This window comes from Phacochoerus africanus, chromosome 1 (genome assembly GCF_016906955.1).
Source record: "Phacochoerus africanus isolate WHEZ1 chromosome 1, ROS_Pafr_v1, whole genome shotgun sequence".
Taxonomy (NCBI): domain Eukaryota; kingdom Metazoa; phylum Chordata; class Mammalia; order Artiodactyla; family Suidae; genus Phacochoerus; species Phacochoerus africanus.
The window spans coordinates 253,844,515-253,857,244 of NC_062544.1; the positions used below are offsets into that span (position 1 = coordinate 253,844,515).

Consider the following 12,730-nt stretch of genomic DNA (forward strand, 5'->3'; position numbering starts at 1 on the left):
TGACTAGAACATATCAACCAACTAATTGGTGGGGTTGCCAGTTGTGCAGAGTTAAGACTTACATGCTAACATAATGCATCCATATTTATTTTCTGTTCTCCAGGTCAATCCTTTTCAGGTGATTATCATGAGTATTTTGGATTACATGTAGATGAGGAAGCTTTGACTTATCTCATGTTGGCAAATCATTTGATTCACACGCTGTATCCAGATTCTATAACAATAGCTGAGGTAAAGCCATAATGATCTCTACTCTCTGACTCCTTTTAATTTAGATAGAACAATTTGTCTGCATACAATATTTGAACACCCTCTGTGTTGTCAATAATTGCATAAGTAAAATCACACCCTGACTACAGTGCAACTACCTTGTATGGGGTGGCACTTTATTTAGGATTCACTGTTTGCCTATTAGGAGATAGTGTACACTAATTACTTGTCATTATTCCATTGTTAAAAAAAGAAAATGCCAGTGGTTAGAAAGTAAAATAATCTAATCAGTAGACAGGTCCTATGGCCATAAGACCTTTAGCACAGAAAAGAATTGAATATTAATATGTGCCTATCTATTTTTTTTTTTCTTTTCCGGTTTAATCATTAGAGATGGCATGGATCACTGCCTTCGAGCTTCTCTGAAACCTCTCTTGTTTTGATGCGATTACCTTTCTTGTTTATGTTATTGCTCTCGGATTGCCAAATGTTCACTAGTTATTCATGATTACTGAAGGTTCATGATTAACTGTCCCAAAGCTGCACTGTAATGATATAATTTGGTATATGCATAATTGACAATTCCCCTCTTGGTGATAAATGTGATAAATTAGGAAGTTTGTTAAATGCTTATGCTAATTTAGATTTAGTACTAAAATCCCTCTGGTTTTGTGAGTCCTCTAACTAGGAATTATTATTAAAATTGAATTTAGTGTGTTAAACTGTTCTATACAAAGCATAGTGGTTGGCATATAAAAATATTAAGACTACAAAGAGTCAGAGTTAAGGTATGTTTTCACATCGTTGACATTTAGTTCACTGGAATGAAATGTGGCAGTGACAGTCTCCTTCCTGTAATATGTATTATTTGTATAGCCTTTTTCCTCATGCATCATTTCTCAAACTCTAAATCTCAAACTGAGTGATATGATTTGCTAGTTTATCTTTGGATTGAGAACAGTTACTCTATTTAGGCCTTTCACCTTCTGAATATCTTCTAGGGATAGAGCAATGGATCCTAAATTCCTAGAGTAAATTTTCATTTATAATGAAAAAAAAACCTCAATTAAAATACCATTTTGATACTCTGTATTGTTTCACAATTTCTACTGCCTTCACTTTGTCATAATTTATAAGGCTTTCTAATATTTACACTAAACTTTATGTGCTGAGTATTTTTTAATATCAATCAGAGTATATTTTAAACTTTTATCTTTTATATAATTTTATCTGTCCCACATCAAAAAAGTTAATTAGTTTGTCAATTATATTTATGGCAATTTGAAGCAGAGACATTACATTATGACAAATTACTGCAAACAATTAATGACAGCACAGATCAAAAATGGTACTGAAGAAAAAGAAGCAATTATTTAATACATGAAACTTAAAATTGTTACATTGATCTTTCCGTTCATTTCAAGTAAAGTAGTTTCATCATCTAGGGAGCTCTTGTCTGATTATCAGCGTTTCTACCAATGAAACTTTGAGACTTTAGCCTACTTTATAATACTTGGTTTTAGATTTTTTTAAAATAAGATGTGTCTTCAATTTATTCTACTTAAATTGAAAACTACTTCAATTTCAATACATCACTTTTCTGTCTAGTGGGAGTCTCTTCAAAATGTGGAATTGATCCTCATGAACTTTTTTTTAAGAAAGGAATGTAGTGTAACAAATAAGTAATGCAATGTCATATAAAGTCCTGTAGTAGAAATTTGAATTCATTTATGACAGTTATTAAAATTGAAGCCTTTTTTCCTTGAATGTATCTACCATACCACATGATTATATTTGCTATATTAATTTAAAATATTTTTTGACTAAAGCTCCCCCCTGCCGGAATAGTCATAAGTGATCTATAGATATAGTTTTATTTGAAACATATATGATCACTTTAATATGCTATGTTGGTAAATGTCAACATCATTTTAATGACCATTCCATTTACTTATTTTTTTCCTTTAAAATGTTAAAATAATAGTCATTAACTCTTCACTTTCAAAATGGAGCTACAGATATCTCATGCATTAATGGGGCAGCCTTCTAGGATTCAGATTTAGAAGTTAAAACCAATTGGTGTCTAAATATTTTTCTTAGCAGATTCTATTTTCCACCAAGCTATTTTTCTAAAATTACCTGTAGACCAGATATAGATATATCCTAATGTTTTCTTGAGAAAAATTATGTTGATCTTTAATGCCATCTTGTCACCAGTTTTATGAAAACTGGGTCTTAAGAAAACTCTTCTGGAAAGGAAGACATTGTGTCTGTAATTCCAGTTTCAAACACAGGTGTCTGTATTTAATACATATTCAGCTAATGTTTATAAGGAATGGAACTGAATACCTATCATATTTGTGAAAATGTGACATATTTTGATAAATATAATGTCTTTTAAAATGGTTCCTTCTCTGTTAACCATTCATCCCTTTTAACTGTTTTTAATTCATCTTTTTTTGTTGTTTTTATAAACTATAAAGATGTATGTAGAAATGAAACATTATTAACATATATTTTCTTATGGATGTATTCTACCATGTACTATACTTAACTGTATCCCTCTTCCATTAGAAAACAATAAATTATTTTGGAGGCCCAGAGAGGTCATATATTTCTTTTTGTTCAGCTCTTCTATGGGAAGAGTTTGGGGATGGTGCTGTGGAGGAAGAAGCAGTGAAGTCTCAGAGAGCTCAGAGAATGTGATAGTCTTTCATAGGAAGTAAAGATAATAATCCAAGGAGAATTTGGTCAATGACACACATGGAGAAGCTTTGACAATCACAGAGAAGAGTAAATATTTCAAAGTGGATGATATATTTAATATTTGAAATGAAATAGTAGAAATAATGATGGAAAGATATAAATCTTTTCATAGCACTTTCTGTGTACTTCAGCTAACAATTATGACAACACAGCCACATCACGTTCATTGTCATTTCACGATAAGTGTATGTGTGTGTTTATTTAGGCCCCAGTTTATGAATCTTGCAGCTCAAGTATTGTGTCTTATTTATCTTTAAACCTTTGACAGCACCTTCATTCCTTCACTCAGCAAACATCTGTTGAGTTACTGCTTTGTGCCAGGTACTCATCTACTGTCCTAGATTCTTGGCATATGTCAGTAACCCACCACCACAACAACACAAAAGTCCTGCCCCATGGATCTCAAATTCTAACCACGAGTAAGGAAGCAGATAGTCAAATAGTAAACTATATTGTTGATGCTTAAATTATAATTGTCGAATTGCGTCTTAAGCTGAATTTGAGTTTTATGTTTTTGGCTGTTGAAAGGTATTGACAGGCAGTGATAGGAGCAGACTTATCAACAGCAATTAGTGTGACAAGAAATGAGATGGAGAATTTCATTTGGAAACATAATGATCTAAGCAAGTAGAACTGTAGATTAAATAAGATAGTGCCTGTGGAAATGGAGCAAGAGAAAATAATTTCTTTGAAAGATAGTGTGGAGTTAGAATTGCTGGTTAGACTTGCTACTACTTGACTCATATTTTACAATTGTTACAATAATGTATTTTGTTACATTGGGCCCTTATACATTTTTTTTATTTATCTGTTTGATGGTTTATTTGATTACCAATAATCTGGTGGTGGCATGATAGTAGGAAGATACTGTCAAAAGGCCGAACATCTGAGTCCTTGCTCTACCATTGAGAAACATGTCTTTAGTGATCCCTTCACCTCAATAAGCCTTGGTTGCTGTATCTTTTAAATGAAGAGCATCCACTAGATAACCTCAGAGACCCTTTCCAAGTGTAACTGACTATAGTGAAAGCCATCTTATTGCTTCACTCTCAGTGTGCTAACTCTACTTCCCATTTCATCTGAAGCTAAGCGCTCACAAAATACACTCTATGTCAGTGCTGTATATGGAGAGGGCAAGGATAATAGTTACATCGCACATATGTTGTTAAGTTTGATGAAGGCAGTACCTAATAAAAAATAGTCCTACAGTAGCTCAAAAATAAGTGTAAGAAATGATGTTTCAGCAATAATGCTTTCACTATTTTGTATTCTTTATGTGATACTAAGGAAAAAGCAAAAAGAAAATAGTGTCATGAGATCAGAGTCTTCCTGCAATGCAAAGCATTATCCAAAATCTTATTGAGAAGTGAGATATGCTATCACAATTTTATCTAATTTGACAACTATGTTACCGAAACATTCTAAAAACAGATGCCCCTATTTATTGTTTGCATTTATTGGCCTGGATTTTTACTGTCAGGATAATATTTAGTAAAAATGTGAGCAGTATGAACTGATAATGCTTATGCTCTTTATTTTAGGATGTATCAGGAATGCCAACTCTGTGTTCTCCTATTTCCCAGGGAGGGGGTGGCTTTGACTATCGATTAGCCATGGCAATTCCAGATAAATGGATCCAGGTAAGAATTTGTGTAAATTTTTTTTTCTGTGGATACTGTGTATTATGTTGTTTTATGTACTGTTTCTTTGCTTTATTTCTTAGTTGTGATCATTAGTTACAGATATTATAATTGAGGTGTTAAATTCTCTCAGTGTGTTGATTCTTGTGCTTTTTAATAAGGTGCTTCTTAAACTTCTAAAAGTTCTAATTTAAAGTATTCACACTTGCATTATGCAGGCAAGAAGAAAATATGATTGATAAAATGTTAGCTGTGTAAGTGGAATTTTGCAGTATCAATGCAATTATATGAAACTCAGTGTTCTATATTTAAAACATGTTAAATTTCATCAAACCACCCATTTCTGCCTGTATATCATCAATGAATGCAGGAGTCACTCCTTAATTCCTAGTACTTGCTTCATAGTATTTTTTTTCTCAACAAATTTGGATTCTTCCATTCCTTCTTTTAGCATTTAAAAGTCCTTACTCTGGGCCTGGCACTAGGAATAATTGTACTTCACACCTTACATATTATTTCTAATCCAATTTTATTAAATTTAACGGCAGTTAAAGTAGTTTGGATTACATTTTATTTCCTTTTATGTATGCCTTAAAGATGAAAGTTGTTTTATAGACTTAGATTTGATAATGAAATATTTTTGAGTGACCAAGTCTGTAATCATAGGACGAATATGTGTAGGGAGTCAGATATGTACCAAATAATAAAGTTTTGTGATTAGCCCTTTCAGCCAGATTCTGGACCTGTGCCATGAGATCACAATGGTAGAAGAGCTTAACTTTGCTTAGAAAAACCATGAAGCATCCTCTGAAGGAAGTGGTTATTGTAATCATCTCTTAATTGTCTTCGCTGTACCCCCAGGCAGTTTGTGCAGTGCACAGCTGTGACATTAAACCTCTACCAACACAACTTCCGTTTCTCCATTTATAATGATTTCTTAAACATTTTCAGGTCAAAAAACAAGTGTTTTATAAACAGGCGATTAGACTTAGAAATCAAAGTAGCAAACAGATGTATGTTCTAACTTTAATACCTGGGAAAGTTGCTTTGTATTTGTTACTTATAAAATTCTGTGGTCTTTAAGTTTCTCACCTTGGTTGAAGGTTCTTTATCCACTCACTGTCTTTTACTATTTCTGATCTTCCACACTGACTTTTTTTCCTCACAAGTGACAAGTATTAGTTTTTTAACCTCCTACTGAAAAACCTTCACCAGTCTCTGTGCAGATTCAATAATATCTCAAGGTCTGCATCAACCCAAATTTTTTCCCAGTCAATTATAGCTCACAGTAGGCTATTTCCTTCTCTGAATAATAATGGCAGTTTTTTTTTTAATTTAACTTAATAAACATTTTAGTACCTTGTATGCTCAAGACACTGTATGAGGCAGTACATAATACGGATAGAGAAAAATTTATTGTCCTCTGTTTTGGATATGACCATCTTGTCTTTGTAGATAGTAAATCCTCTGAAGGCGTATGTCATCTTCTATTTTATGTAATTATTTAAAAACCTTTTTGTATCACTAAAGTGGGACCCTTAGTTAATAAAACAAGAGAGAGTTAATATATTTTAAAAAATAACTGAGTGGATGTCCTCTCTAATTTTTGGATTTAAGAATAATTTTGTAAAAATTCCATAAATGATTAAATTACTTAATGTCAGTAAAATACAGAAGGGTGTTAATACAAATGACAACTGTACTCAGAATGCTTGTAGCATGCTTTTATGTACTCACAGGGTATGAGTTAGATAAGAATGCTAGGTTTCATTCATGCTTTTGTTGCTCAAAAGCATATTATTTACCATTTTCTACTCGTAGAGTTCAAAATCAGTAGTTAGGAATATCATATTAGTTTAATCACTTATTGAACAAGTATTTGCCTAAAAAATGGCAATTTGTTGTATATTTCATTTTATTCAATCATTTTTATTATCTAGTACCTTAAGTATTCATGTAAAGGTAATATTTGTATTTAATTGAACTCATTTATTTATCTATTCCATCAAATATTTATTGAGCATCTGGCATTTTCCATTATGTATAGTTTTTTAATTATACTTTTTATAGTAAGATAATTATAGATTTCCTTGCAGTTGTAAGAAATAATACAGTGAGATCTGGTGTACTCTTTTTTTTTTATTATATATATTTTTTCTACTGTACAGCATGGTGACCCAGTTACACATACATGTATACATTCTTTTTTCTCACATTAAGTGTTCCATCATAAGTGACTAGACAGAGTTCCAGTGCTACACAGCAGGATCCCATTGCTAATCCATCCCGAAGTCTACATTCTGCATCTGTTTACCCCAAGCTCCCAGTCCCTCCAACTCCTTCCCCTCCCCACTTGGCAACCACAAGTCTATTCTCCAAGTCCATGATTTTCTTTTCTTTGGAAAGTTGCCTTTGTGCCATGTATTAGATTCTAGATGTAAGTGATATCATATGGTATTTTTCTTTCTCTTTCTGAGTTACTTCATTCAGGATGAGATTCTCTAGTTCCATCCATGTTACTGCAAATGGCATTATTTTGTTCTTCTGTATGGCTGAGTAGTATTCCATTGTGTATACATACATCTTCCTAATCCAATCATTGGGTATTCTTAACCATTATTTCTCATTGGTAACATCTTGCCAGTGGTAACATCTTGCAAAGCTATAGTACAGTATCATTACCAGGATAGTGACATGAACAATATCAAGATATAGAACACTTGCACTACTATAAATTTCCCATATGTTGCCTCTGTAACCACACCCACTTTGTCTTCTCCCTGTCACTTCTTAACCATGCATTGGTGGCAATTACTAATCTGATATCAATTTCTATAATTTTTTCATTTCAAGAATGGAATCATGTAGTATGTAACCTTTTGGGATTGCCATTTTTCACTCAGTTGAATTCTCTGGTGAATCATCCAGATTGTTGCATGTATCAGTAGTGTATTACTTTTCATTACTGAATGGTATTCCATGGCATGGATGTACCAGAGTTTGTTTAATCACTCATCCATTAAAAGATATGTAGATTGTTTTTAGGTTTTGGCTCTTATAAATAAAGCTGCTATAAACATTTGTTTACAGATTGTTTTTGTATGACCATATTTTTGTATGACCATAAATTTCATTACTCTGGGATACTCAAAAGTACAATTTCTGGGTCATATAGTAGTTGGATGTTAATTTGTTAAGAAACTGCCAAACTATTTTTTAGGTGAGCTGTACTGTTTTACATTCCCATTAGCAACTTTGGAAAGATACAGTTTCTATATTTTCTCATAGAAGTATCCCACTGTGGGTTTAATTTGCCTTTCTTTCACAGCTTGTGATGATAACATCTTTTTGTGTGCCTATATGCCTTCTATATATCCTTTTTGGTAAAATGTCTATTAATGTCCTTTGACAATTTCTAAGTGGATCATTTATTTACTACAGAGTTTTAAGGGTTCTTTAAATATTCTAGATTCAACTCTCCTTGGATATTTGGTTGACAAATGCTTTCTCCCATTTTGTTGCTTGTCTTTTCATCCTCCTCCTGTGAACTTACACAAAGCAAAAGTTCCTTGTTTCTTTTAAATTTGATGGAGTTCAATTTACCTTTATTTTTCTTTTCCTTTTAGAGATCTCTTTTGATGTGAAATCTAAGATTATTTGATTCACCCATGTGTTCCATTAAATATTTTATCATTTTCCTTGTGTATTTAAGGCCATTTGAGTTAGTTTTTATATAGTCAGTATGTCAGGATTTTTCTTTTGCTTACAAATGTCCAGCTCTGTAGTATGATTTATTGAAAAGTCTATCCTCCTCCCATGGAATTGTTTTTATACAATAGTCAAAACTTAATTAAGGGTATATTTTTGTAAATCTATACATTAGTTTCAAATTGTTGCTGAGTCTAAATACCATAAACCTGTTGTCTTAAAATAACACAAATTTATTATCATATAGTCACAAATCTGAAATGGGTCTTACTGGGCTAAGATCATAGCACTGGCAAGGATGAATTCCTTCGGGAGGCTCTTGTTTTCTTGCCTTTTCTAGCTTCTAAAAGCCACTTGTATTCCTTGGTTCATGGCCCCTTTCCACATCTTCAAAGCCAGCAGGGTAACATCTTCAGTTCTCTCTCTTACTCTCACAACTCAGGCTTCTTTTAAGAAAAATCCCTGTAATTATATTGGAACCATCCATATAACCCAAGATAATATTCCCATCTCAATGTCCTTAACTTCATCACAACTTTGAAGTCCTTTCTGCTGTAAGGTGACATATTCACAGACTTGGAATTATTATTAGGCCATTATTCTGCCTAATACCGCCTGTCCTCTGGTGCCCAGTGGTTCCTACTGCAATTATAAGGGATGGTTAAGCACCTCTGATTTGCACTGAGAAAAAAAAAAATACCAAGGAAGATACAAGCAGGCCAGAACCCCATTTCTTCCACCAAAATCTTCATCAGTTTCCTATTGTAGTGCAACAAATTACCAAAAACTTAGCAACTTAAAACATTATTCAATTATCATCTCAATTTCATCTGAGGATATCCATTTTATTAAAATGTCCCTCCCACACTCGAGGTAAAGGATTACTCAAGAGGCATATATGAGGTAGTAGGAATCACAGGGGCCAATTTAGAATTCTGCCACCAGCAGGTAATTGACACTTTGGGACAGAGAAGTGAGCCCAGACAGACTGAGTGTGTTGAGTAAAATTATAGACTCTTTTTAGGCTATTAACTCTGAGGAGCTCCAGCTTTTATAGGATGGATGGAGGAAGGAATTTGCAGGATGCATTAAGTGGTGGCATAATAAAACAATCAGGAGTCTTTCAATGGTAGCCTAAGAAGGAAAGCATTTCATGGGCAGGCATACGGGTCAGCAACATCATTATGTACAGCAAGCATCTGCTGAAGAAAGAGCAATCACTGACCTAGAGACAATCATAATCTGAGATTTTGGCAAGGTCATTTGCATCAAAGAGGTGTTAGGCGTGCAGAAACTGCAGTGGAGACTGAGTAGCAAGTGAAATGAAGACAAAAATGTTAAGATGATAATTATTTCATGATATTAGCCTTTGCACTTTGAAATAATAGTTGTTATTTTAATTATTTTTTAAGGCTGGAATAAGATACGATTCCTACAGTTTTTTTTTTTTTTATGCAAACCTAAAAATGTAACAAGTATCTCTCTACCTTGTGAATATTACAAAAAGCTACACTATATACTTTACTGTGGTCATTAATCAAGAGGTAGCAGTTGTTATAGGGGAAAAAGTTTGCAGAAATCCTAATGGTGCAGTGATAAGATCATATGCACAAAAGCAAACACAAGCACATACAACACCACTGCCATTTGAACAGTCTGTATAAAAGCTATGAGTTTTAACAAAGATATTTTCTCTATATGGGTGTGCTTTTATCTGCATGTCAGATAATTTGGATTGATGTGATGTATACTCTCAGATTGGGATTTAGAGTAAGAATGATAATGGTTCATTCAAATTATTTTCTCTCTTGCATTTAGCTACTTAAAGAATTTAAAGATGAAGACTGGAATATGGGCAATATAGTGTATACACTCACAAACAGACGCCACCTTGAAAAGAGCATTGCTTATGCAGAGAGCCATGATCAGGTAAACAAATACATGTATAAACCATTCTCTCTCTGTGTCTGAATTTATTAACATGTCTAAATGTAAACATATCTCAATACAAATTTCTGTAGTCTAATACTGTTAATATAATTTGTTCTCTATTTTATGTGACAACTGCTCACACTTGAGAAAATTTTAAAATTATCTTGTGGATCTATAAATTCCAGCATCAAAATTCAGTTTCTTTTTTTTTTTACCATGCCAGACTTCAATTAAAAGATTGTAAATGACAGTTGCAAGTGTTATCTTACATGTTTTCCTTTGTTGTAACAAGAAAAATGTTGGTGCTAATCCAGGTTAATATCAATTTCCATTTTAGGTTTCCTTCTGAAGATTTTCTTTTATGCCTTTTGACAGGCTTTCATCATTTTTTCCCCCCTCAGTCACTGAAATATTTTGCTGATTGATCACCCTGACCTCTGTCCTCAGTTTTAGTCTATCCCGTAATGTGGCCTGAAGTATTTTCCAAAGGGCAAAGCTAATTTCGTCAACCCAGATCTTTTGGGTAAAGGTTCTTATTCACAGCTTCTCATATCCTGGCCCATGTCATAGTTTCTACCCGTATTCTTTGCTCAACACTCCAAGCATTCTATAATTCATTACTGTAAAATTTCCATCCATTCTTGAGTAGGTCAACCTTGCTCCAGTCTTGGACTTTTCCCCACATACTTGCAAATGCCTACTTGCCCTGGGAAGTTCCTATAAAGGCCTAATGCCCTGGGGCAGATATATTCTCTCTAAGCCTTCATCTTGGTGTATAGGAAAAAAACAGTTTCCCTATCTTTCATGTGCTCATCACATTTTAAGGAGACAGTTTCTTTCCATTACCTTTGTATTTCTAGCCCTAGCACTGTGACTAAGTCACACAATAAAATAAATAAATGGAGAAAAAGGCTAGTTATTTAAATCCTTGTGAATCATCATAAACAAAATAAAATGAACTCTCTATACATTAAAAAGAAGACAGCAAAACTTTTAAAAATTATTCATAGTGTATGTATTAAGAAAATTGAAGCTCAAACAATAAGCTTCTCTGTTATTTCAGCCAAAATTGAAAATTTAAGGTAAACACTAGTAATTCAGGTGTCTTCTCTAACTACTCAAAAACTGTAAGTAGACCAGAGGTCAGTTACCAAGGCCCCTGGGTCAAATCCTGCCTGCTGTTTGTTGAGTGAAATTAATTGGAACACATCTATGCTCATTCATTTACCTGTTGTCTATGGCTGCTTTTTGTTTGTTTGTTTGTTTGTTTGTTTCTTTCTTTCTTTCTTTCTTTCTTTCTTTTTTTTTTCTTCTGTCTTTTTAGGTCTGTACCTGCAGCATATGGAAGTTCCCAGGCTAGGAGCTGAATCGGAGCTGTAGCTTTAGGTGTACAACACAGGCACAATAACATGGGATCCAAGCTGCATCTGTGACCTACACCACAGCTCGTGGCAACACTGGATCCTTAACCCACTGAGTGAGGCCAAGGATCAAACCTGCATCCTCATGGATACCAGTCTGGTTTGTTACCACTGAGCCACAACTGGAACTCCTGTGGCTGCTTTTGAGCCATAATGGCAAATCTAGTAGAGACTGAGAAAGTAGCCCATAATGCCTAAATTCTGTACTATTTGGCCTTTACAGAAAGTTTCTCACTCATGAAATAGACATCTAAATTTTGCATCTTCCAAATCAGAGCAGTACTTTCTTTTCAACTGAAATTGGCTATGGAACAGATCAAATATATACCTGTGAAAGGAGTTCCTGTCGTGGCTCAGCAGTTAACGAACCTGACTAGTATCTGGGAGGACGTGAGTTTGATCCCTGGCCTCCCTCAGTAGGTTAAGGGTCCAGTGTTGCTATGAGCTGTGGTGTAGGCTGCAGACACAGCTCGGATCCCACGTTGCTACGTCTGTGGTATAGGCCTGCAGCTGTAGTTTCAATTCGACCCCTAGCTGGGAACCTCCATATGCTTCTGGTGCGGCCCTAAAAAGACAAAAATTAAAAACAAACAAACAAACAAAAAAAACCTATGAAAAAATCAGAACTAAAATGTAATGAAATAAGAAATGAATAATATTAATTTATGGATGGGAGAACTCCTTGCCAAATATATAACAACATGAAAATTAAAATATATGCATAAATTCTGTCTTTCTACTGTAAACTTCTAGCAGCTGTAGTACATTTTGAGCTCCCTATATATGTTTATTTTATATGAATGAATAAAATAATGAGTGGAATAGACAAATTGAAGATGAAATTTATAGATTAATTTCATAATTTTTCTTCCAAAATGTATGGAAACTGTATAGATTTACCAAGAATTATTTCATACTTTTAAGATCCAGGTAATTCTTCCTTGTATTATAAATTGTCAGGAATGTACAAATAAGATGCAAGTTGCTTAGTTCTTTCTGAAAGCAAACATACATTGAATTTTAAATCTGATAAAAATTATAAAAATGAGTATT

The 12,730-nt window shown here is 33.6% G+C and overlaps 1 protein-coding gene across 3 annotated transcripts in view; it reads left to right on the forward strand.

Moving 5' to 3' along the window:
* GBE1 (1,4-alpha-glucan branching enzyme 1) overlaps positions 1 to 12,730 on the forward strand; it is a 275,071-nt gene that overhangs the window by 190,098 nt on the left and 72,243 nt on the right. For all 3 annotated transcript variants that reach the window (XM_047794429.1, XM_047794412.1, XM_047794422.1), the window contains exons 9-11: positions 104 to 231; positions 4,518 to 4,616; positions 10,143 to 10,253. In XM_047794429.1, the coding sequence (XP_047650385.1) occupies positions 104 to 231; positions 4,518 to 4,616; positions 10,143 to 10,253 (338 nt within the window). The remainder of the gene's footprint in view (positions 1 to 103; positions 232 to 4,517; positions 4,617 to 10,142; positions 10,254 to 12,730) is intronic.